General features: G+C 44.1%; 2 protein-coding genes across 2 annotated transcripts in view; one reads left to right on the forward strand and one right to left on the reverse strand.

Moving 5' to 3' along the window:
- Positions 1-26,720, reverse strand: part of CYFIP2 (cytoplasmic FMR1 interacting protein 2) — a 143,939-nt gene that overhangs the window by 53,716 nt on the left and 63,503 nt on the right. Inside the window, exons 19-23 of the mRNA XM_055430081.2 lie at positions 23,438-23,514; positions 20,290-20,398; positions 13,931-14,050; positions 8,048-8,247; positions 6,716-6,803 (exon numbers count right to left, since the gene is read on the reverse strand). Coding sequence (XP_055286056.1) covers positions 6,716-6,803; positions 8,048-8,247; positions 13,931-14,050; positions 20,290-20,398; positions 23,438-23,514 — 594 coding nt within the window. The remainder of the gene's footprint in view (positions 1-6,715; positions 6,804-8,047; positions 8,248-13,930; positions 14,051-20,289; positions 20,399-23,437; positions 23,515-26,720) is intronic.
- FNDC9 (fibronectin type III domain containing 9) lies at positions 4,020-4,795 on the forward strand. The gene has a single exon (XM_055430082.2). It carries the CDS (start codon positions 4,024-4,026, stop codon positions 4,705-4,707), a length of 684 nt encoding a protein of 227 aa, XP_055286057.2. The 5' UTR covers positions 4,020-4,023; the 3' UTR covers positions 4,708-4,795.

Raw genomic sequence — 26,720 nt, forward strand, 5'->3', positions numbered from 1 at the left:
CAGAGGCCGCAGGCCTGACAGCTGAAGAGGCCACCATCCAGATGACTGCACCCTGAAGGTGGAGACAGTGAGGAGCTTGGCTGGGAGCGAGCTCCTGAGTCAAGTGTGCCCACATGATGTGTCTCACCCACAAGGGCTCACTGGAGGCTCTGGGTGCTGCTGGTGAATGGTGACGCCCCAAGGGAGCAGAATGAGCCCTGGCCTTGGAGTCAGGGTTCCTTGGACCCAGATTCTCCTCTTGGCTCTGCCACTCATCAGTCCCCCAGCCTGGGGAAACCTTTCCTTCTCTCGGGATCTGTGAACCAAGACAACATCTAGACCTCACATTCTCCCAGTGTCTCAGCTTCTCAAATAAAAAGGTCTGTGAAAAATGTCATCCAGGAGCATTAAAAATAAATTCTTGTTTTTGGTGGCAAAGGCCTGAGCTTCATCTTGTCACTCCACAGGTTCCCTAACTCTGGTATTTTTATTCTCCTCAAAATAACCTTTTCAAAAGGCATCTGCAAACTACTGCACTGGCCTATCTGAGGAGGACGCTGTGATGCTCCGCAGGGACTCACCATTAGCACGCATCACAGCAGATTCCAGCGACACCTGGGAAGACTGAATGTCACAGGAAGCACAGAGCAAGTGTCTAATTGATGGACACCCGGCATCCCGACACCCCACGTCTCACAGAGACCCTTGGCCTGGGCAGGACTGTGACTCACTGGGCAGCTTTTATAACTTTTTGATTATCATGGATGTGAATCAAAAAGGAGACCACTGTGGGTTTACTTGGATACTTTGGCCAAAAACCAAGAAAAAAGATGACTTTTTAAAAACACCTAGCTTGTATTTTATTATTGTGTTATATGATTCAGGCTTAGATCCATCTGAGCAAGGGCTGCTGTAGCAAATTACCAGAAACATGATGGCTTCAAATGTTAGGAATTTAATCTCTCACAGTCCCAGAGGCCTGAAATCAAGGTGCTGACAGGGCCGTGCTCCCTCTGAAAGCTCCAGGGGAGAACGCTTGCATCTTCCAGTTCCTCCTGGCTTCTGGAAGTCCTTGGCTTATGACAGCATCACTTCAATGGGCTTCTACCCTTTGCATTTCTCTGTGTATAACTCCTCCTTTCCTTTCTCTTATAAAGAGAATAATCACCCTAAATCCAGGATGATAACATTTCTATGTCCTTAACTAATTAAATCCACAAAGTCTCAACTTCCAACAAAGGTCACATTCTGAGGTTCTGGACAGACCTGAATTTGGTGGGGTGGTGTGGGGAACACTCAAACCAACTCAGGACAAGTGTCCTGCTGGTTTAGCAAGCATGCCTCACATGGGCTCAGGACTGGGGCAGGGGTGGTACTCATGTTCTCCATCTGACATCTGGATCCAGCCCAAGTCATTAGCCTTACAGATGATGGAACTGAGGCCCAGAGAATAAAAACATCTTGACCAAAGTCATGTAACTAGGTAATGCCTCAGGAGATAAGAAAAAAGAAATAAGAGGACACAGAAGTGGAGTGGCAGTGGGTTGGGTTGGGAGGGGATGAGGAGGTAATTATATCTTTACTTGTGGGAAAACAGAGAATGGCATCTTCGCCTTTGAAACCACTGTCCAAAGAAGGTCTGGATGAGGGATAAAAATGATAACTAGCTTATTAGAGAGACAGTTTAGGGGCCTTTGAGGAATTAGTTTCATTCTGAGGATCAACATGGAGAGGATTGTTTGCCTTTTTTTTTGGCTGAAGGAATCGGAGCTCCTCTCAATGAGCAAAAGCCTTTCCAGACTGAAACATCGTGCGTACAGATGCTTGCTGGTTGCCATGGTGAATGATGCTGATCTGAAGAAATGAATAATGTGAGCGTTGGGGGCGACAGTGCAATTACTCAGACAGTGGTGAGAGAGACGTCAAGGAGAGCCCAGAGAGTCCAGAGCAGAGGAGGCGAGAAGGCAGCATCCTTGGGCTCTGATCCACTCTGCCTCTCAGGGGTGCCTAATAACCGGATCACTGCAAGCATCAGGTAAGGGACATACATGACTCTTCTTGGGAAGGGAAATGGCTTTTCCTTTCATAATCTGCTTGGAGGAGAGCCAGGCAATGGTAATATGAGTAGCTAAAAATAGGGGGGATTGAGAGACAGAAGAAGAAAAACAAATATAGGGAGACATCTAATCCTAAAAGCTGTGAATGCCACATCTTGACAGAAAGCTTTTTAAAATGTCTGCTGTATGTGAGAGATTCATAACAAGAAACAGGATTCCCAATCACTCCTAGTGGAAGGGTTTACGAGGGCTATTGGCTCTGAATCACAAGTAATGAATTAAGCTCTTTTCATTGTGGTCAGAAGTATATTTGTAGAGATGTGGCAGATATTGGGACAGGGTGGACAGGTGTGTATGAGAAGGAGACCCACAGAGGGAGAACAGGTACTCAGTCTCCTCTGCAAAAGACTCTCTTCCTGAAAGGATCTGAGCACCCCTGCCTCGTCCCTTTCATTCCCCATTTTTCTGGAAAAACATTTCCAGCCAAGTGGCAAGGAACTCATTCCTCTTCCTGAGTATTGTAGTTTACTGTCATCTTTAGATAAGAAAATCAAGCACTGAAGATCACTCACTACTGGGTACCTTTCTGCAGCTCACCTCCTCTAGGAGCAAGGGTGTGAGAATAGGAGGTTGGAGGGAGGCAGGGAGGAGAGAAAGCAGCTCATGAGGAACCAGTCTGGCTTAGTATCCAATTCAGGTTAAAATCTGATCAACTGTTTTTTTTCACTATGCTGCTGCAATCAGAAATGAAACCTCTGTCTTTCATATGAGAGAGTAGGGGCAGAGGACTGGGCTGGGTGATACCTATCTGTGAACATACACAGGTTGACTATGGCTGTCTCTAGAATTTTAGCTCAAGGGCAATTCAGTGGAGAGCCGAATTCTCTCAAATACACAGAAATAAAAAGAAACTAAAAAGCTTGAAGATGGCGCACTCTTACCAAAGTGAGAGGGTGGCAGTCAGAAGAGGGATCATTTGATGAGTCAGAAAAAGCAGCAATCCAGTCTTGGTATCAGCACCTCATTTTATGATAACATTCTACTACTAAACCCGCAAATCCAGAGGTTATGTGGCTTTGGGTCTTGTTAGCTGATGGCTTCTCTTAGATTGCCCGTCTGTAAAACGGGAATGTAGTTCAGAGGTTGTGATGAATAACACATATTCGTTACGGTATGTTGAGCTTCTAGCATGACCTGTGACATAGCAACTGCTCGCTAACTGTGGCTGGTGATTACGACCGTTAACAGTCCCAGAACCAGCAATATCAAACAGGAGCAGCTCTGCTGGTATTTGGAGCTGATTATCTTGACCTGTGAAACTAATTTCCTGGGTAATTCAGCTTTGAGAAAAGCAAACAAATGGACCAAACACGATCAGAGGCTTTGGGGAGAAATGAGCTGCCCCTGAGTGACTGACGCAAAGCGTCTCTCGCCACAGGCAACAGAACTGCGAGGCTAAAAACACAGTGGCCAGAACGTTCTAGATGAACGAACTCACAATACTTGGGGCAGAAACAGGAGATCCAGAGGGAAATTTTAGGTGGAACAATCATCTGACTTGGAGGTCACAGGCCCATGGTGACTGACATTGGGACCCTGAGGCTGAGCGGGCTTCTCCTTCATTCCTTTTTCTTCTCCCCCTTCCTTTCTTTCTTTCTTTTTTTTTTTTAAAGGTTTGGGAACATGTTGTATTTAAGGATTCTAAGACAGGGCAGTATGGTGCTGGGGGATCTGGGTGCATCGTTCCTAGGCCTGCAAGCCCCGGCTTTGGCATGAGATGGCCCTGATCTGAACTGCGGTTCTGCCATTCCTCGGCTATGCCCAGCTGAGTATTGTCACCTCTTGGCCTCCATCTTTCAGTCTGCAAAACGGGGGCAATATTAGTCTCCATGTTGAATACTCAATGCACAGTGGCTTTGATTATCATAAGTCAACACTTAAATGAGGAGATGTCACTCTTCCCTTTGATTCTGGTTTCAGAATCGAGATGAACATCGAGGTTGGGAACGTTTCTTATACGGGAGCCATCATTTCCTGGTCATCCTCGGAGCCCTGCCTGGAGGACTATTACCATATTATGTATAGGCCCAATTGGAACAGCATCTTCTCTGGGTATCTTCGCTACAGCTTCCACCACGAGGAGAAGGTGCCTCGAACAATCAGCTCTGTGGTGCTGGAACACCTCACCCCTTCCACCCTCTACTTCCTGTGCATCAGCTGCAAGAAGATTCTCTTCCCCTACAGGCACTACTGCACCATGTTCCACACCCTGGATAAGACTCCACTGGCTGCTGGAAGCTCCCTGGTGGACCCCCAGATCTCCCTCTGGGTGCTGCTGGCCATTCTGCTAGCCTGCTTCACGGCGGTCTTGGCCTTCATCTGCCTCCAGTTCTGGTGCATCCGGTGCCACGAACCTCGATGGTCTTACAGAGCCGGCCGCATGGAGGAAGCCAATGGGCTGGTGAGATGGCCAGAGGAGGCGCAGGGGCTAGGTCAGGGGGAGGAAGGCCTGCAGGGGCTCCCCCTGGTGGAGCTGCCACACAAAAACTCTGGAGAAGATGCAGAACCAGAAGCTGAAGCTGCAGCAGTGGAAGCCGGCCAGCATGCCCCTGATGTGGGTGCCTTGCAGAGGGAGGGAGGTGGTCAGGCTGCACTGCCTCGTTTTGGGTAGTGAGAGGCGGGGAGGAGGCAGCCCACATCATGTAGCTTAAAGGCCTCCATGCAATAGGTCTCCTGTAAAAATGCATCTGTAGACTACCCATTCCTCTTCCCTCAAATGACTGAGCTCTTGTGAACTACTTGGTTGGATGAGTGCCCTTTGACAAAGCCTTTCAAGCTGGAAAACACATATCCCCATGGTGGGCAAGGGGAGGAAGATGGCATCTCTTAGGAGGGTCCATCTAGAGCAGCAGGGCTCAGTTAGAAAATAAAAGCATTATTTTAAAATTAAAACAACCATTAGTATATTATGGGTTAGAAATTGAAACTGACATGACTGAAATAAAACACACTTCAAGGAAATTGTTGAGTTAACCAAAGATAGGTTCTTTAGTTATACTTTCAGTCAGCTGAGGCAAACGTCCAGGCTCCTTTGCTGTTACAGGGGTGGGGGGATTATTTTGGAAAGATGTGAGGAACTTTGCTCTATAGTATTTTGCACACCAAAATACTCTAATTCAGCCAATTGCACACCACTTCTACCCCATCTTCACTTTTTTTTAAACCACAGACTATACTATTATTAACAATGCATTTTCTTTATATTGAGTCATTTAAAAAACTTATTTTAAAAGAAAGCCCATGTTACTCCCCAAATGAAAAACCAGCACCCTTCTGCTATAATAAAGAGAAGGAAAGAGACATAATAAGCAGAATGAAAACAAAATCATATTAAATTTGACTTGGATACTATTACCGTCTAAGGACTCTAAGCTTACGGCCTGCTCTCTTTGATAAAAAGGGAGATTAGCAATTGTTGGAGAGTTATTAAAGACACTTTGACACCAACTCAAGACTTGCTCCTTGATATCATCAGCAAGGTTTAAAAGAGAACAGAAAAGGGGGTCCCTCTGTGAGTCACTGTTGATTCATGCCGTGCCTGTGAACTATCCACAAGGCTGTCTGGAAGGATGCGCTGAGAGAGCAGCCTTGACCAGACTGGCTGCTCTGGAGGAGACACCTGCTCTCTCTCAGCATCAGCCTAGGACTTTCTAAGCCCCACCTTCCCACCTTCAGGCCCGAGTGATGGGCACTCATCTTGGTTCCTTCCAAAACTTCCCAAACTAGGGCTCCCATACCTAGAGGAGCGCCTTGTCTAACCATGTTACACTTATCCAGTCACTTCTTCTAAGTCCATCTGTGCTTATGTTGTGAAAAATGGGGTCAGAGGTGGCCATTTTTCATCCATCACAGAAAAGAACATAGGCTTTTTAGCTGTTTCTGCACTCTTTCCATGGCATTCTCCCACACAGACCTGCAGGGTAACAGACAATTTTCTACAAACGTCAAGGTGTTGGTGAATCTGTGTGAAGGGTGATCCCTGTGCTCACCCCGCAGGGTGGAAACAGAACTGGAGGAGGGTGGAGATGCGTCTGCTTCAATCTCTGCTAAATCTCCAGCATGGAGACCCTGCCCAGCATGTTCTAGGGCTTAAGGAATGTCTGTTTAACGACTGGCAAAGGACTGAAGGTCCAGAACAGACACCGCCTGGGAGGCTTCATTAGTGTCGGGATCGGCATCGTGAACCAAGCAGCAAAGAGACAGGACAAGACCAATCAGAGGTAGTTTTGGTCATCTTGGATTTCCTTCAAAGTTCCACCTTCCCAACTGCTTCCTGGCTGCAAATCCCTCATAGTTATGGAGCACATAATTCCAGAATAGGAGGACAATACAACAGTGAATCAACCAAGAACAGAAGGAGATGGGATGCCAAGACAAGGAGACCCTCTCACCTGTTTCCCCATTCCCACCCAGAACCCAGCCCCACCAGGTCTGTGCTCATCCCCAGTGTTGCTAGTTGTGAACAAATAAAGATGAATATATTCACAGTTGTTTCTGCCTGGACCTCACTGCTGCCTCTTTATCTCTATGCTTCTTGCCTTTCTGATTCGGGGAACACTTTTCTATTTGCTGTTGCTCACTAGTCCTTTCAGAAGTAGGACACAGGCAAGACCACTCACCTTGGACCCATAGAGGTAATAAGGCTGGACGTTGGCCGGTTTATCTCTCTGCGGTTCTTGGGTGAAAGGAATGGCAGTTCGGACAAAACTAGTAGGAGAAAAGAGATGGGGCAGGAGTTAACTGGGTCCTAATATTATTCTTCATGGGTTACAGAGCAGGAGCCCTTCCTGACCAGAGGCAACCACACTGTTTCTTAGGCGGTTGCCTATACAGTTCTTGTGACAAACTCCCATTTCACCCCTGTCTCCTTTTCATAAGGGCATCCCTGGTGGCTCAGATGGTAAAGAATCTGCCTGCAGTGCAGGAGACCTGGGTTCAATCCCTGGGCTGGGAAGACCCCTGGAGGAGGGTATGGCTATACCCATTCCAGTATTCTTGCCTAGAGAATCCCCAAGGACAGAGGAGCCTGGTGGCCTACAGTCCACGGGGTTGCAAAGAACAAATGGGAACACAGCAGTCCTGGTTCACAGGCTCGACTCTGGGCTTATGGCTGCTGAGAACAGTGGTCAAGAAAGCTGAGAATGAGTTGAGCCTGAGCACAGCCTTTTCCAGGACCCTTCACCCAGTTTGGTTTCCTCAAGAGCAGGATGCTGCAAACTCTTTCTATAAAGCCCCAGATAGCAAGTATGTTCAGCTCTGCAAGCCAGATGGTCTCTGCTGCAACTCCTCAGCCCTGCTGTAGCATGAGTGCCCATAAACAACCATAAGTGAATGAGCGCGGACGGCAGAATTCCAATAAACTTTGTGACTGTCAGATAATTTCCACTTGTCACCAAATTATAATTCTTCTTTGGATTTTTTCCCCCCAGCCATTTAAAAATATCAACACCACTTTTAGCTCATGGGTTGAACAGAAACAGCTGACAACTAGAGGTCGCTTGTGGGCTGAAGTTGGCAGATCTCTGCTCAAGAGGATGGTTCTCTTTAGAGAACCGGAAGTCCATCTTGCTAAGTGTGTGGACTCTTCCCAGGCCCTTTCCTGCATCTGGCACATAAATTCAAAGCTAGCCATGAGCCAGGCCCTGATGATACTGAGAGAGCTTCCTGTGAAAGAGAAAGTTGGCTGCTTCTGCCCCTGCCCTCAGGTGGCGCTAGTGGTAAAGAAGCCACCTGCCAATTAAGGATATATAAGAGATGAGGGTTCGACCCCTGAGTCGGGAAGATCCCCTGGAGGAGGGCATGGTAACCCACTCCAGTATCCTTGCCTGGAGAAACTCATGGACAGAGCAGCCCAGAGGGCTATAGTCCATAGGGTTGCAAAGACTGAAGTGACTTAGCACACATGCACCCCACCCCTACCCCCAGGCTACTTTGCACTGAGACTCCCTTACCGGTTGGTGGAGCCATTATAGCAGTAGTTGGGGAGGAAGTCGAAGTTGAGCTCCCAGAAGACATGCAGGGTGATTCGGCCATAGGGGGCGGAAACATTGTGGTTGGCCTCCCGAAACATGGCGTCGAAGCTGTCCAGGGTCATGTGTTTACACAGCAGCCGGTGTGTGAGCCGGTTGATCTCCAGCAGCCACTCCAGCTCCTGCCCGGAGAGAGAGCCCGAGGCTGATGAAGACTTGCATATGCGCCTTGCACACCAGTACTGCTACCTGACAGATGCCTTTCATACAGGCAAGAGCCCCTCAGACAACCTCGTAACTGCTGGTATGGGGACTAGGACTCCTGCGGTACTATGTGGCAACATTCCCTTCTTTTGAGTGAAGGAAGTGCCAGACCATGCCAAGGGAGAATGCACGCCTGTACCCAGAAGGGGACCACAGATCATGTGCAGATCCCTTGTCTGCACTCCCTTGAGAAGAAAAGCACAACTACTTGCTTTCCAGTTTCTATGCTGGTAAGGAAAAAGCCTGTCCCTGAGTGACGCAAGTAAAGTAAAAGAAAACTGTGACTGTCCACCTAAGACTGAGCTTCTATCTCCATCCTGCAGAAAACAAGCAAAACAGCTACCACCTGGTAAGTACTTAAAACTAGGTAGGTCCATGTGAGACTACTAGTTTCTTATGTCAAACACCGTCCAATGTTAGTAATTTCTTATGGTTCAACCTAATACATGCCAAGGAGTATTCTAAGCACTTAATATGTGTCAACTCACTTAATGCTCAAAACCCCCTTATAAGGTCAGCATGATGGCTGTTCTTGTTTTACACATATATATAGAAACTAGGCTTTAAGAAGTGCAGTAACTCGGCTTCAAATCCTGGAAGTTGGGCTCTGACGTTCACATTCTTAACTGTTATATACTATAGTAATTTAAAAAACAGCTGGGGGCACAATGTTTCCTCCTCTAGACTCCTTTTGTGTCCCCCAGTCACACGGGGGTTGAACATGTTGGCAAAAGTTTGGCTGCAAGCCATGGACCAAGGACTTGCATGAGCTATAGGCCCTGGTCATCTGGAATGCCATCTTCAGGCAGAGAATGGGACCAGAGTGGATAATATCCAGACATAGCAGGTCACTGCATTTGCTTGGAAGTAAAGAGAAGGTAAAATCCTTTGGGCTGGGTTTAGTTCTTCGCTGCATTGCTATCAAAGAGAATCAAAGCACAAACCTGTGCAGAGAAAGAAAGTACTCCCTCTATAATGCTCTCCAACACTCTTATATTGCAGTGGTTAAGCCATCTTTTGTGAGGGGTATGACTGCCTGTTTCATGGAGGGGTAGACTGAGGCTCAGAGAGAGAAATAACTCACTCAATAAAGGTCATAGAGGGAATATAGAACAGGGTTTACGATGTGCTCCCAGGTCTTCTAATCAAATTATGTGTATTTGGCCCTTGGATGCAGCTGCCTGGAATAAATAAGCAATTACTGCGAAAGTCCTTTGAGCAGTAAAGATGGCTTTATAACATAAAAGCTAAAAGGACATAGGCAATAACTGTTCCCCAGAGTGTGGCCAGGAGGTGGGGCGATCAGAGGGCCAGCTATAAGACCTGGGACATGGAGCCCAACTGTTTACAGTCACAGGAAGAAGCCTTGCATCAGGGATTCAGTTTTATTCTTATCAGACACAGGACCCCTCTGACTCTGGTTGGGGTCCAGTGTGGTGGAACCAGACCACACTTCTAATCTTGGAGCTTCATCTCTCTGAAATTCAGATTTGTTGGTTCTAAATTGGGGGCAAAATACCGGATCAAAGTTTGCAGACTTAACTGGCTGGATTGAGACAAGCTGGGGCAGGAGGGAGCCTGGGCTGGGCTGTCCATGGCAAATTGGAGAGCCATTGCCGGATAAAGGTGGAGCGGCTATGTCATGGCATCCAATTGTTTGTTACTGCATTGGAATGGGGTAAGTGATGGCGGAACCTCTGATCTCTTGGAAAAGGCCAAAGTCTGGATTTCAGTTCTGGAACGGTAGCTGAAAGAATAAGTTTCCAGTGATTGTGCACTGTGAAATATATGAAGGGCAGAAATAGAGAATCAGCTGTCTGCTTCCATCTTTTGGGGCCTGGCTAGCCAGATGGCATCTTTGTTCCTAGTCACTTAGGATGGGTAAGTAAGTAAGTAAATAAAGAAAGAAATGCGATGAATGTGGATGAGTTTATTTCTAAGATCACTAAGTACCCGTAGGACATGGGGGTGCCCTGTTACCATGAAGACAGCTGCAGATGATAAACTGGGAAACAGTTTCCATTCTGTGATTTCAGTGGCCTCACAATTGCGCATCAGAGACTGAAGAAGAGAGCTCTCAACTGCTGACGTGGGGATGCTTGAAATGCAGGTCCACTTCCTCTGCCATGCCATGGGAGTTTTTATTACGCAAAACAAATGGTGTTTTACAAGAGCCGTTATCTTCCAGCCTTTCAGTCGGAAGAGGGCACTTGCCTGTGGTGGGTGCAGGGCTCAGTGCATCAAGCACAGAGGTTTAGAAGGCCCCAAGGGTGGTCTATGTGCCTTCAGAGAGGAGGTCAGCTCTGCAGAGTAAAACCAGTTTACTGGGGGGCGACACAGAGAAGCAGCACCGGGGAAACACCCAATAGGCTACTTATGTGAGGGAGAGGAAAGAGCTTTACCGAGGGAACCAGAAATCCCGGGTGTCAGCACACTTGACCTTTAACCTTCTCTGTGGCCTGGGCCAAGAGAAAAGGGACCTCAAACTCAGGCACTAGGTCATCCCACGAACGAAGTGTACCAGGCCTGTGGCAAGCCCAAGAGAGCATAGCCCAGCTGACGGGGGCGTCTAGGCAATTGCTGCCATCTGTAAAGGCGGCTCTGATGTTGCCGGGGTTTCTGCAGTTTTATTCGAATTCTCCCAAATGTTAAATGTTGGCTCAAATTTTCAAATATGCTCTGCAGCCTAAACAAAACACAGACTGCAGGCTGCCAGCTCTCAACTCTGGCATCAGATCCCTTCAAGAATCTATTTGCTCAGCTGCATAGAAGGAGGGCGACTAACTGATGAAATCGCTACAATCCTCCCAGCTGGGCATCAAGCCACCCCCTCCCCATCTTAGGACGGAGCTTCTAAGGTGGAGGGAAGGGCTGAGGGGAACACATTCCTTTTTTTGTTTCTCAGAAGAGGCAGAAGCTTCTCAGCCAAGGCAGTGGGAGCCTCCTGACCCCCCAGGAGACAGCATCCCTGGCTCTCCTCTTCATGGGCTTCAGGGACTGTGGCTACTCTCTTGGCAGCTGTTGCCCTCACCTGATAAACTCAGGCTTTCACTGCTTGTTGTGATTTTGTTCCCAGCTAAAAGAACATTCAGTGCCTTTCAAGGACTGGGAAGAGGCCATGGACACCCTGCCACACACTAAAACCAGTTTTTTCATAGGGTATGCTCATTCCTTACTGAAAAACTACAAAATAGAGACAAACAACGAAGAGAAAAGCAAAAATCCCACCTCTTGGACATAATCACAGCTAACATTTGGCAAAAAAAACCAAACATGTCTTAAAGTACATCTCCTAGAAGAACTTGTGCTGTATCACAGTCTCTCAAAGTCCGTGACCCAGGACACAGATGGGGCAGCTGGGTCAAGTCCTCTTAGGAAATGTTGCTGAGAATCTACCCTGAGAGTGCCTTATTTGCAGCTTAAAATTTCTTTTCTTTTTTTTTTAAATATTAATTTTATTTATTTAGCTGCACTGGGTCTTAGTTGTGGCAGCTCAAAATCTCTATATTCCTCTTTTTCTTCATAAGCTGTTTTCATCAAGTGGAAGGGACTATGCAAAGCTCTTTCCAGGCAGTATCTCATTTCATCCTTGAACACGGCTATGAGGTGGATTCTAATATTTCTTCCATGTACGACAGGTTTTTATACAAGATAAGTGACTCACCCAAGATCACCCAGCTAGTAAGTGTCGAGGCCATAACTGGGACCCCAAGGTCTTTCTGATGCTAGAATCCTAGTTCTTAATCCTTTTTTAAAAATTGCTTTGTCCACTAAAAGAAAACCTTTTATTTTGAAATAACTTTAGACTCGTAGAAAAGCTGTTAACTGTAGACCTCTTGCACACTCCTGACCTAGTTTCTCCAATGTTAACCTCTTACATAATCATAGTATAATTGCCTAAAGTTGGAAACTATCATTGATATAATTCTATGAACTAAATGACAGACCTTATTGAAATTTCACCAGTTTTTCCATGAAGGTCTTATCCCATATTTCTCTGAGTGGTCATGTCTCCTTGTCTTTTCAAATCTCTGATAGTTTTCAGTTTTCTCTTTGTCTTTTATGTTCTGGGTGCTTTTGAAAAGCATTGTTCATTTTTGAAAGCCATTCGATTTAGATATATAATCACAATTAGATTGAGATTATGCATTTTTCATTATGCATACATATTCAGGGGATGTGTGCTGTGCTGTACTTAGTCACTCAGTTGTGTCCAACTCTTTACGACCCCATGGACTACAGCCCGCCAGATTCCTCTGTCCGTGGGGATTCTCCTGGCAAGAATAGTGGAGTGGGTTGCCATGCCCTCCTCCAGGGGATGTTCCCAATCCAGGGATCGAACCCAGGCCTCCCGCATTGCAGACAGATTCTTTACCATCTGAGCCACCAGGAAAGCCAATTCAGGGGATATATGAATATATTTTCTTACTGGTGATACTAGCCTTCATGCTTGGTTAAGAGGATGCCTCCCAGGTTTCCTCACTGTAAAGTTACTATTCTTCCCTTTGGAATTAGTAAGTCTCTTGAAGGAGATAGTTTGAGACTAGGCAACTATCCTGTTTCTTCTCAAAGTTTTTTTTTTATTTGTGACTAATTAAAAAATTCTGGTAAAATATACATAACATAAAATTTACCATTTTAACCATTTTTAAATGTACAGTTCTGTGGCACTAAGTACATTCACGTAGTTCTGCAACTATCACCAACGTTCACCTCCAGAACTTTTTAGTCTTCCTCAACTGAACCTCTGTACCCATTAAATACTAACTCCCTATTTTCTGGCAACAACCATTCCATTTTCTGTCTTTATAAATTTGAATACTCTGGATACTTCCGAATAAAGGGAATCATAAAATACTCTACTCAAAGCTCTGCCCACTAATTTCAGTGTCTATTACTGGATCTTGCGTGCAACCATTATTACTCTGGTGTTCTAATGGTGATTTTCTATTTCTCTCATTCCTTCTATGTATCTGCTCTTGAAGCTTTAAAATCTTCCTTTCATTCACCTAAAGAGTGACCAACCAAGTTTATTCTAATTTTTGAAGAGAATTAGCAGAGAGTAGTTCAAATAGCTGATTAATAAAAGAAGAGGGCACGCCTGTTCCGTACTTGTGCATCAGGAACAACTACACAGTTTCCAAGTCCCAGTACAAAATGAAAAGATGGGGGCTTTCATTAGAAAATGATTGTCAATTCCAAGATGGTGACAATGGAGCATTAAACCAGTCAACAGACTCTCTGGGCTCTAACCTACTGCACACCAATGATGCCGACCCCATTGAGAAATCTTCCCTCTTTTCTCAGGACCATCCAGCTACTTGCTGTATCTGTAGAATCCTAAAGGACGAGAATTTATGTCCTGGGAGAGGCCATCTCTAGAGATTTCAAGACCTCCCTCAACTACCTCTCTCCAGGCAATCAGGAAGGTAAAATTTCTCTCATTCCTTTTAAGTCTTTCTTTTTTCTCTGCTCATTCAGATGAGAAAGAGACTCATCGCGTCTCTTTAACCAGCTCAGTACCAGGCTACCAATAACTCCTCAACAAAGCTTCTAGTCTGAGGAGTCCCACAGCAGAACTCCCAAGGCCCCATCTCTTACCACGATTGAGGTCAGGTCCTCACTCTCAAAGCGGCTGATGGCCTGGTCCAAGGATTTATACATGGCAGCAGAGATGCGCTGGGTAATGAGTCTGTTCAGGTCAATGGATCTACCCAACAGCTGCATGGAAGAGAGAGAAAATTACTTAAATGTTACACAGGAACATGACAACTAAGTGCAATGCACTGATTTAGTAAACTGTTCTAAAAATATAAAGAACATGACCAGGACAAAAAGGGACCCAAAGAATGCTCAAACTACCGCACAATTGCACTCATCTCACATGCTAGTAAAGTCATGCTCAAAACTCTCCAAGTCAGGCTTCAGCAATACGTGAACCATGAACTTCCAGATGTTCAAGCAGGTTTTAGAAAAGGCAGAGGCACCAGAGATCAAATTGCCAACATCCGCTGGATCATGGAGAAAGCAAGAGAGTTCCAGAAAAACATCTATTTCTGCTTCATTGACTATGCCAAAGTCTTTGACTGTGTGGATCACAATAAACTGTGGAACATTCTGAAAGAGATGGGAATACCAGACCACCTGACCTGCCTCTTGAGAAACCTGTATGCAGGTCAGGAAGCAAGAGTTAGAACTCGACATGGAACAACAGACTGGTTCCAAATAGGAAAAGGAGTACGTCAAGGTTGTATACTGTCACCCTGCTTATTTAACTTATATGCAGAGTACATCATTAGAAACGCTGGGCTGGAAGAAGCACAAGCTGGAATCAAGATTTCTGGGAGAAATATCAATAAGCTCAGATATGCAGATGACACCACCCTTATGGCAGAAAGTGAAGAGGAACTCAAAAGCCTCTTGATGAAAGTGAAAGAGGAGAGTGAAAAGGTTGGCTTGAAGCTCAACATTCAGAAAACAAAGATCATGGCATCTGGTCCCATCACTTCATGGGAAATAGATGGGGAAACAGTGGAAACAGTGTCAGACTATCTTTTTGGGCTCCAAAATCACTGCAGATGCTGATTGCAGCCATGAAATTTAAAGACGCTTACTCCTTGGAAGGAAAGTTATGACCAGCCTAGACAGCATATTAAAAAGCAGAGACATTTCTTTGCCAACCAAGGTCCGTTTAGTCAAGGCTATCGTTTTTCCCGTGGTCATGTATGGATGTGAGAGGTGGACTGCGAAGAAAGCTGATTGCCGAAGAATTGATGCTTTTGAACTGCGGTGTTGGAGAAGACTTTTGAGAGTCCCTTGGACTACAAGGAGATCCAACCAGTCCATTCTAAAGGAGATCAATCCTGGGTGTTCATTGGAAGGACTGATGCTAAAGCTGAAACTCCAATACTTTAGCCACCTCATGCGACAAGCTGACTCACTGAAAAAGATTCTGATGCTGGCAAGGATTGGGGGTGGGAGGAGAAGGGGACGACACAGAATGAGATGGCAGGATGGCATCACCAACTCGATGGACATGAGTTTGAGTGAAGCCTGGGAATTGGTGATGGACAGGGAGGCCTGGCGTGCTGTGATTCATGGGGTCGCAAAGAGTCGGACATGACTGAGCGACTGAACTGAACTGAACTGATGCAGAAAACAGTATTGTTAAATTTCCTGAGTATGACAGTACTATTTGGATGATAAGAGGATATCCTTGTTCTTAGGAGACATGAGCTGAGGTATCAGGGGTAAAGTGTTATGATGTCTGCAACTTACTCTCAAATGGCTAAGAAAAAAGTATGCATATTAAAATATATATTCTAATATATTACATATAAATCTCTTTATAAATTATATATTCTATAAATACATAAAGTACATTTACTGTATTTATGAGAAATAATATATACATGAGAAAAATAAAGTGAAGCAAAGATGATTAAACACAAATAATCATGAATCTGGCTATAAAGTATATATGTGTGTTCACTGTCTTATTGTTTCACCTATCCCGTAGGTTTAAAATATAAAAAGTTGAGGAAAAATATGGTGCATTCAGACTGTAGGAAGAGGCTTCTGATAAGCTCTGGCAGCCCATGCAGTGCTGACATCCTGAATCTCACCCTGAGGTTCTTCCTGCATCCATCCTATCGTGCAGTTCAGAGTCATCAGGGAGCAACCCCTCCACCCCAGCAAGGGCCTACTGTGTACCTTTATGAGGATAAATTTAAAAGCACGGGGAGAAGGGCTGATTACAGGATGGAAAATACAGCTCAGGCTAATTTCCACTGGGGCTCATGTGGGCATGACTACAGATGCAATGCTATGCAGACATCAATAAACATTTATTGAGTGCCTGCTGCGTGCACTGCACTTTGCTATGTGCCTAAGGATTATTCTCAACTATTTTATTTTTTTCTGCTTCCTTTTTGGGAGAGATTTTCTACTAATTGACTAAGGCTCCTTATAGCCTCTTCTGCACACACAAAGCCCTCAGGATTAACATCCTGTGGCTAATTCTAGCTGCACTGGTAATGGAATCTTCTGAGACGCTGAAGGAGAAGCTCTCATGGAGCCTTCGGTGTTGACAGATGGGCAAATGCTTTTTCCTCCTACAATTCTTCGAGCATGGATTTCTCAGAGCAGTGGGACTTTCCAGGTTTTTCAGAGTAATTCCTCTCCTCTCTATCCAGGGCATTTTCTCAGCCTCAGCCCTAATCCCCTTTACCCAAATCTTCTCCAGGAACATGTGAACCACAGGATAAGCACACAAAATTCACAGTGTAAGGTCATTTCACTGCCTGTGACTGACAGGGCTTAGTTATAGGATTTTTGATCTGCCAAAGCATCTCTTATTTTGTCTGCCTGGCTCACATGAACACTGTCAAGCAGGAATATGTTTCTGAGCTCCTGGGAGCATTTCCTCTATATCATGGGTCAAATGTTCAGTTCAGTTCAGTTGCTCAGTCATGACCGACTCTTTGCGACCCCATGAACCACAGCACGCCAGGCCTCCCTGTCCATCACCAACTCCCAGAGGTCACTCACACTCATGCCCATCGAGTCGGTGATGCCATCCAGCCATCTCATTCTCTGTCATCCCTTTCTCCTCCAGCCCCTAATCCTTCCCAGCATCAGAGTCTTTTCCAGTGAGTCAACTCGTCGCATGAGGTGGCCAAAGTATTGGAGTTTCAGCTTTAGCATCAGTCCTTCCAATGAACACCCAAGATCGATCTCCTTTAGAATGGACTGGATGGATCTCCTTGCAGTCTAAGGGACTCTCAAGAGTCTTCTCCAACACCACAGTTCAAAAGCATCATTCTTCGGTGATCAGCTTTCTTCAGTCCAACTCTCATATCCATACATGACCACAGGAAAAACCACAGCCTTGACTAGCCGGACCTTGGTTGGCAAAGTAATGTCTCTGCTTTTTAATATGCTATCTAGGTTGGTCATAACTTTCCTTCTAAGGAGTAAGCATCTTCTAATTTCACGGCTGCAATCAGCATCTGCAGTGATTTTGGAGCCCAAAAAACCAAAGTCTGACACTGTTTCCACTGTTTCCCCATCTATTTCCCATGAAGTGATGGGACCAGATGCCATGATCTTTATTTTCTGAATGTTGAGCTTCAAGCCAACCTTTTCACTCTCCTCTTTCACTTTCATCAAGAGGCTTTTGAGTTCCTCTTCACTTTCTGCCATAAGGGTGGTGTCATCTGCATATCTGAGGTTATTGATATTTCTCCCAGCAATCTTGATTCCAGCTTGTGCTTCTTCCAGCCCAGCGTTCCTCATGATGTACTCTGCATAGAAGTTAAATAAGCAGGGTGACAGTATACAACCTTGACGTACTCCTTTTCCTATTTGGAACCAGTCTGTTGTTCCATGTCGAGTTCTAACTGTTGCTTCCTAACCTGCATACAGGTTTCTCAAGAGGCAGGTCAGGTGGTCTGGTATTCCCATCTCTTTCAGAATGTTCCACAGTTTATTGTGATCTACACAGTCAAAGGCTTTGGCATAGTCAATGAAGCAGAAATAGATGTTTTTCTGGAACTCTCTTGCTTTCTCCATTATCCAGCGGATGTTGGCAATTTGATCTCTGGTGCCTCTGCCTTTTCTAAAACCTGCTTGAACATCTGGAAGTTCACGGTTCACGTATTGCTGAAGCCTGACTTGGAGAGTTTTGAGCATGACTTTACTAGCGTGTGAGATGAGTGCAATTGTGCAGTAGTTTGAGCATTCTTTGGCATTGCCTTTCTTTGGGATTGGAATGAAGACTGACCTTTTCCAGTCCTGTGTCCAATGCTGAGTTCTCCAAATTTGCTGGCATATTGAATGCAGCACTTTCACAGCATCATCTTTCAGGATTTCAAAGAGTTCAACTGGAATTCCTCCACTGGCTTTGTTGGTAGTGATGCTTTCTAAGGCCCAATTGACTTCACATTCCAAGATGTCTGGCTCTAAGTGAGTGATCACGCCGTCATGATTATCTTCATTGTGAAGATCTTTTTTGTACAGTTCTTCTGTGTATTCTTGCCACCTCTTCTTAATATCTTCTGCTTCTGTTAGGTCCATACCATTTCTGTCCTTTATCAAGCCCATCTTTGCATGAAGTGTTCCCTTGGTATCTCTAATTTTCTTGAAGAGATCTCTTGTTTTTCCTATTCTGTTGTTTTCCTCTATTTCTTTGCATTGATCGCTGAGGAAGGCTTTCTTATCTCTCCTTCCTCTTCTTTGGAACTCTGCATTCAGATGCTTATATCTCTCCTTTTCTCCTTTTCTTTTCGCTTCTCTTCTTTTCACGGCTATTTGTAAAGCCTCTTCAGACAGCCATTTTGCTTTTTTGCATTTCTTTTCCATGGGGATGTCTTGGTCCCTGTCTCCTGTACAATGTCACGAACCTCCGTCCAGAGTTCATCAGGCACTCTACCTATCATATCTAGTCCCTTAAATCTATTTCTCACTTCCACTGTATAATCATAAGGGATTTGATTGAGGTCATATCTGAATGGTCTAGTGGTTTTCCCTACTTTCTTCAATTTAAGTCTGAATTTGGCAATAAGAAGTTCATGATCTGAGCCACAGTCAGCTCCTGGTCTTGTTTTTGCTAACTGTATAGAGCTTTTCCATCTTTGGCTGCAAAGAATACAATCAATCTGATTTCGGTGTTGACCATCTGGTGATGTCCATGTGTAGAGTCTTCTCTTGTGTTGTTGGAAGAGGGTGTTTGCTATGACCAGTGCGTTCTCTTGGCAAAAATCTATTAGCCTTTGCCCTGCTTCATTCCGTGCTCCAAGACCAAATTTGCCTGTTACTCCAGGTGTTTCTTGACTTCCTACTTTTGCATTCCAGTCCCCTAGAATGAAAAGGACATCTTTTTTGGGTGTTAGTTCTAAAAGGTCTTGTAGGTCTTCATAGAACCATTCAACTTTGGCTTCTTCAGCGTTACTGGTTGGGGTATAGGCCTGGATTACTGTAATATTGAATGGTTTGCCTTGGAAACAAACAGAAATCATTCTATTGTTTTTAAGACTGCATCCAAGTACTGCATTTCAGACTCTTCTGTTGACCATGATGGCTACTCCATTTCTTCTAAGGGAAATCTGCCCACAGTAGTAGATATAACGGTCATCTGAGTTAAATTCACCCATTCCAGTCCATTTTAGTTCACTGATTCCTAGAATGTCTATGTTCACTCTTGCCATCTCCTGTTTGACCACTTCCAATTTGTCTTGATTCATGGACCTAACATTTCAGGTTCCTGTGCAATATTGCTCTTCACAGCACCGGACCTTGCTTCTATCACTGGTCAAATGTTAACAGAGACTAACTCTATACCATAATGGGAAAGTCAGGGATAGACTTTCCCATTTCTGAATGTCAGTCCCGACTGAAGGAGGTGGACTGAAGTTCATGTTGTTGTTCAGTTGCTAAGTCGTGTTTGACTCTTCATGACCCCCATGGACTATTGCACATCAGGCTTCTCTGTCCTCCACAATCTCCTGCGGTTTACTCAAATTCATGTCCATTGAGTTGGTGATGTCATCTAACTATCTCATCCTCTGCCAACCCCTTCTCCTTCTGCCTTCAATCTTTCCCAGCATCAGGGTCTTTTCCAATAAGTCAGCTCTTCACATCAGGTGGCCAAAGTATTGGAGCTTCAGCTTCAGCATCTGTCCTTCCAGGGAATATTCAGAGTTGATATGCAGCTCACGATGGGTGATCAAAGGCTCTCGTGGGCCCTATTCAACTGAGGTGAGCAGTAGATGGGCTGAGAAGCCTAGAACTTGAACCAAAGGAAGCCCAATGCCTCTTGGTAAGATTCTGAGCCTGGATTATCCCTATGCTCAGCAGCCCACACAGGGCAATCCTTAGGGCAGATATACGTGGTCCTGATTTCTGATCTCTAGGCTAACATCACAGCCCCTCTCTCCCGCCCATTCCACCTGTCTCCATACCTGGACATGTCTCTGTTTCAACAGTGTTTCATAGCGGTTGGATGGTGGGTATGGAATGATGACTCCATAATTCTTACATTCGGCCCTAAAACGTTTATCCAACAGGACGCTGGAAAAGATAAAAGTGAAATAAGGCCAGTAAACCAGTAAACAAGACAGTGAATGGAGTTCAATCACTCAGCCATATGTATTTTGAACCATAGGTTCTACTCATAAAGCACTATGTTATATATTTTAAATATTATTATTTTTTCTGCTGTAGAGCAAAGTTCTTTAAATTTTTTCAGCCGGAAAAGCTCAATAGGTGAAATGAAATTTCTGTGTTAAAGACAGGCAACACAGAAATTGAGCTGCTGTTTTCCCTTTTATTTTATTTTTTTATCATAAAAGCAACTGAGTGCCTGCTTAGTATAGCCCAGGAAACAGTCTAGGTACCAAGGATTCAAAGTTCCCGTCCTTGTGGAGCTTGGGTTCTAGTGGAAAGAGACTGATAATAAATAAATAAGCAGAGGAATAAAATCATGTTCAGTTCAGTTCAGTTCAGTTCAGTCGCTCAGTCGTGTCCGACTCTCCGCGACCCCATGAATCACAGCACGCCAGGCCTCCCTGTCCATCACCAACTCCCGGAGTTCACTCAAACTCATGTCCACAGAATCGGTGATGCCATCCATGTTAGACAGTAGTAAATACCTGCATAGTATTTACTATTCACCAGGCACGCATATAGACATGCACAGAGTCATTTTAATCTCACAACAACCCTATGAATTAGATGTTCTATTATTATCTTTCACACTGAGTCATGGATTGTAGAGCAATAAGTGCTCTGAAAATAAGAAAACAGGATCATTTGGTGTTATCATGGAAAGTCTTTCTAAAGAGGTCCTGTTGGACAGAGACCTAAATGCTAAAAATGGAAAGATTTGAGGGAAGAATCTTTCAGGCATGATTAGCTTGGTATGTTGAGAAAAAGGAAAGGTGTAGATAAGGGGTGGGGTGTGTCGGACAGCATAGTGCAGAAATGAATTTACAATGTTAGTCTAGGGGCCAGATCCCTGTGGGATGATACAAGCCACAGTAAAGAGGGTAAATGTTTTCTCAGTGTAATTGAAGCCACTGAAAGGTTTTAAGCAGGGAAGTGACATCATCTATATCTACACTATCCAACACAGCAGCCACCCAACATGTGAGCCCCCAAGAATCTGAAACATGGTGGGTCTAAGCTGAGATGTGCTATTAGTATAAAATACACACGAGGTATTGAAGATTTAAGAAAAAACAACAAAAACTATCTCTTTAATAATTTTTACTTATTACATGTTGAAACTATAATATTTTAGATATTATAGATTATATAATGTATAATTGTTAATTTAAAAAATATGACTACTAAAATTATATTGTGCCTGCATTATATTTCTGATGGACAGCAGTGATCTAGATCATTCTGTCCCTCTGGCGTTTTCTCTCTGACTCTTCCAACTTCTCACAATCTCCCCCAACTTCCTGTATTTTTGACAAACCACAGGTCTTATAAGAAGGGATATAGACCAAGATTCCTCTTTTAGATAAGGATATTTGGTGAACTAAATATAGAGAGTACTCAGGGTTTGACAAGTCTGAGTTTGTTTACGCAGACAATGGACCAGCATATTTTGAAGATAACTGGAATTATCTTGGAGAAACTGGAAGCCCAGGTCTCTGGTAGGACCACATACAACTCAATCCAATCCAGATCCTTGTGAAGTCATTCCTTTGTGAAAGGCTTCATTCTCTATGCTTCCCTGAAACCCTAAGTATATGCTTTCTATAGTTTCCATCATTAAGAGTCATTCATTTCATTTAATGCACACTCCGTGTTAACAGACACTTGTGTACCTGTACACCAACTCTTGGGAAACCCTGGTGGCTCAGCAGTAAAGAATCCATCTGCCAATGCAGGAAACGTGGGTTCAATTCCTGGATTGGGAAGATCCCCTGGAGAAGGAAATGGCAACCCACTCCAGTATTCTTGCCTGGGAAATCCCATGGACAGAGGAGCCTGGTGGGCTGTAGTCTATGGGGTCGCAAAAGAGTCAGACTTGACTTAGCGACTAAACCATCACCACACTAACTCTTGACTGAAATACATCAGAGAAACTCAAGTTGTTGAAAGCAAAAGGAAGCAAATCTTTAAGTGTTGAAAAATGTAACAATCCTTGAAATTTCTGGCTTGTACATTTGGATTTCCAATAAGAAAGAGAACTACCCTTTATATAGATACATATATGTATCTATCTATATATAGAGAGAGGTTTTTGCAGACCAGTACTATTATGGGTTCCTCAAACCCAGGAAATCTCAGGGGTCTAAATCAGCCCATACTGACAATACCAATGAGCCTGTGAGACCTGACACACCTAGACTTCTTCCCTGGTCTCCTGTTTGACCTTCACACTCCCATATTTGCTCACCTCCAATCATTCCCTATATTTTAATGTTTTAAAACATCAAACGTCTAAAAATAATCAAATCAGGTCACTGTCATACTTTGGAAATCATCCCATAGTGTTCCACTTCTCCTAGGATAAATGCCTATAAGACCACAGGGTCTGGGCCCTGCCTACCTGTCCAGCTTTACCACACAGCCCACCCCTCTGTGGTCTGTGAATGAGGTATTTACATGGAACAATTTTAATTAAACCTTTCAACAACCCTACGAGGTATGCATGCTATTAATATTATGCTTTTGCCAAAGGGACTTTGCATAGTGGTTTGTCTTGCCTGAGTTTTCCATTCTATTCTTTACCTAGTGAACTCAAGTTACCTTCTCAGGATAGCCCTTCCAGTTACCCAACCTAAAGACTGGTTCAGGTTTAACTGTTATGTATTCCCAATAAATTTTCTTTCACAGGAATCTCCCTTGTCGCTGTGCATTCAATAGTTTTTATTAATGTCTATTTTTCTCACTACACTGTAAGCTCTGTGAGGTCTAACCCCATATCTGCCTATTTCTCTTTCTTCTACTTGCTAGCACCCAATCCAGGGTAATGGAATCATTCAGATTTCCTTAGGTGCTAAAGAAAAAGGAAGGTTTTGCAACAGAGGATCTTGCCTTCCAGGTGGCAATCTTAGGAAGGTTTGGTGCCACAGTGCTGAGCTCTCATACCTGCCGGCCATGGCTTTGTAGTAGGCAAAGATCTGGTCTGCCAGCTTGTAGACAAACTGATCAAAACACAGGTTCACCTGGTGAAGAGGAAGCAGGAAATGTCACTGGTGTCTGTCCCACTTTATTAGAGAAACTTCAGCAACTGAAGAGGGTAGTGGTGTAGGACTGCCTGAAAGTGTGAGAAGGAACAAAAAGCTTTGAAGGAAAGAAAAAAAAAAAAAGAAGATTCTGTGGCCAAGTACATTTGGGAAGTCTGATCCCTTGCTCTCAAGGTCCTCAACCAGGCACAGAGAAGGCAAGATTCAAAAAGTTGTTGAGGAATTGCGCTCCCCACTGGCCACCTCGTGGCTGTTACAATGTACCTGCCCACATCCTATAATTACACATATCAGTCTCCCCATCTCCTAATAGACTTTCTTTTCTTTTCCTTTCATTTTAATTTTACCTTGCTTTGCAAAGACAGAAGTTGATAATAATTAAAAATTTAAAAATCTCCTTTTTTAAAAAGTTTGCTTAAGTATCTTTGGCGAGCAAGAGACCATCTGGCCTTTTCAGTGTTTTAGCACGTCGGTGGCAGAATGTGATGCTCAGGTGAGAAGAAAGTTCACACCAGACACACAGGATTGAAACCAAATTCTCCAGTGATGGCAAGAGCAGGGAATGGCCAAAGGTGGGATGTTAAAGAAATGGGCTATGGTAGTTGCAGGGTAATAATGTGATAACTTTGTAGCAACAGACTGTATTTAGGTGATTAATCTTCCATCCTTTTAGCCCCAAACTCCCAGCTCCATGAGGTTCTTTACCCAAAGAGCTTTCATATCTTTTATTTTATACCATAAATACTATTTTGAACATTAAAAACAATGTATGTGAGTAACCAAGCCCTCTGCCCTGGACTTTGAGCTTCAAGGGTGCCCGGGGGGGCCTCCTACAGGCAAAGAATCCATAGGGTCCAGGTGGGGGTGTCCAACTCCTGCTCCCCTTCTAGAACCAGCTTTGAATATTCTTGCCCAAATAGCTCAAGCCCATTGTAGGGTCTGTGTGCTCTTTTCCCTGGGTCCATCCCTGGGGGTGGACTGCTCTGCAGATGCATAAACCCCTAGGGCCCAGGGTTGACCAAATGGCCATTGTTTGAGGGCAGGGGTGGGAGACAGAGCTTGGGTATCCATGCATAGGCCTTTCCAGGTTCAAAGCAGAGTCTGAGGATGGGAAAAGAAAGGTGGACAATTTACACTTCCGCTTCATGGCCACCTATGTTATCCAGGGCTGGACTGTATGCTTCCTCTCCACTTATTTTTTAAACGTCACTTGTATATATAGGACACTCTAGATTTTTTTGTTTTCAACCTGTTAGAGAACATGTTTAACTAAAATCTTATCAGAAAATGGACTTGTTAAAGCTGAGATGCAACCAATTAACTTGTCTACTGGAACCTTTCTTCCCAAGTTTGCATACTGCTCAGAAGACAAAGAGGACAGATTTGCATTGGGCTCCACCAAGGTTTTCAACTCCCACAGCAATTGAAAGATTCAGAAAGAAAGCATCTCTACTAGCTTTTCTTTGAAATATATAAACTTTCAAACTAATTTGGTAGTAATGCTTATCCTAAAACATTCACATCTGTCCTTTATAAAGAAGAATATCTTATATCTGTACCTTATATTTGAAAATCTTATAATGACAATAGGTCTAATTCTGTGTTTATATAAGTCCACATACTTAAGTGGAGTGGAGACTCTCATTCCAATTTCCAGATGACAAAACTCAGATAATTTGTAGTCCTTAGTGCTGTTGATCTGTTTCTGCTCCTTGCTGGCCTGTGCTAGGACTGCACCTTCTCACTCCTCTTTGAAAGCAAGCATAACCAAGTGACTTGCTTTGACCAATGACATGTGTCACTTCCAGCTGGAAGCTTTAAGTATCAGAATATAAATTCACCCTGACACATCTCCCTGCCATGGCCACTAGTGAATATCCCAGATGTGTTCCAGATTAAAGACTACATGGAACAGAGCTCCTAGTCAACCCATAAAAGAGAAATTAAACTTTGGTCTCAAACTACGAAGAATTTGTGATTGTTTGTTACTGCAGTGTATCCTAGCCTTTGCTGACCATTACAAAAATAAAGCCATTAAATGACAATTCAACAGCTTCACATGTGAGAAGATGGCTATTTCAGTCCCACCAGTACTAGAAGGAAATTCTGTAAACTGTGTGATATTGGGGCAATGATACTTGAATACTCTAAACTAGATAGTAGAACATACTTCTTTAAATCATTGTAAAGATTATCTAAAATGTCCATAAAGTGCTTTGTACCTGGCAAATGGTATAAATATAACAATTGATAGGTAGAATTACTGTTATTCTTTCTTTTTTTTTGGCTGTGCCGCATGGCATGTAGGATATAAGTTTTGTGACCAGGAATCAAACCCACGCCCCCTGCAGTGGAAGAACATAGAACCACTAGACCACCAGGGAATTCTTGGTAGTATTACTGTTGTTGTTATCACCAATTAATCCAACTGTAAAAGACCTATTAGAAAATTAATTAATTTTACCCATGCAGTTCTATCATTTGCCATCATTAAACATCTGAAAAAGAAAGACCCTCCTCCCCTTTCACTAGGTCCCTTTTGATTATCACAGTGTTTATAAAGCTCAGTCTCCAAAGCAAGTCACTGATATCCCATACTATGGTCTGAATGTTTGTGTCCCCCTAAGTTCATGTGCTGAAATCTTAACCCCCAAATGTGATGGAATTAGGAGTGGTGAGGTCATGAGGATGGAACCTTCATGAATGGCATCAGTGCTCTTACAAGAGACCCCAGAGAGGTCCCTGGCCCTGGCCACCCTATGAGGACACAGCGAGAAGTATAGGACCCAGAGGGTGGAGAGGGTGTGGAGAGAAGGGAACCCTCTTACACTGTTGGTGGGAATGCAAACTAGTACAGCCACTATGGAGAACAGTGTGGAGATTCCTCAGAAAACTGGAAATAGAACTGCCATATGATCCAGCGATCGCACTCCTGGGCATACACACCGAGGAAACCAGAATTGAAAGAGACACATGTACTCCAATGTTCATTGCAGCACTGTTTATAATAGCCAGGACATGGAGGCAACCTAGATGTCCATCTGCAGATGAATGGATAAGAAAGCTTTGGTACATATACACAATGGAGTATTTCTCAGCCATCAAAAAGAATGCATTTGAATCAGTTTTAATGAGGTGGATGAAATTGGAGCCAATTATACAGAGTGAAGTAAGCCAGAAAGAAG

This window comes from Moschus berezovskii, chromosome 8 (assembly GCF_049115385.1).
Source record: "Moschus berezovskii isolate FMDL1 chromosome 8, NW_MosBer_1.0, whole genome shotgun sequence".
Lineage (NCBI taxonomy): Eukaryota > Metazoa > Chordata > Mammalia > Artiodactyla > Moschidae > Moschus > Moschus berezovskii.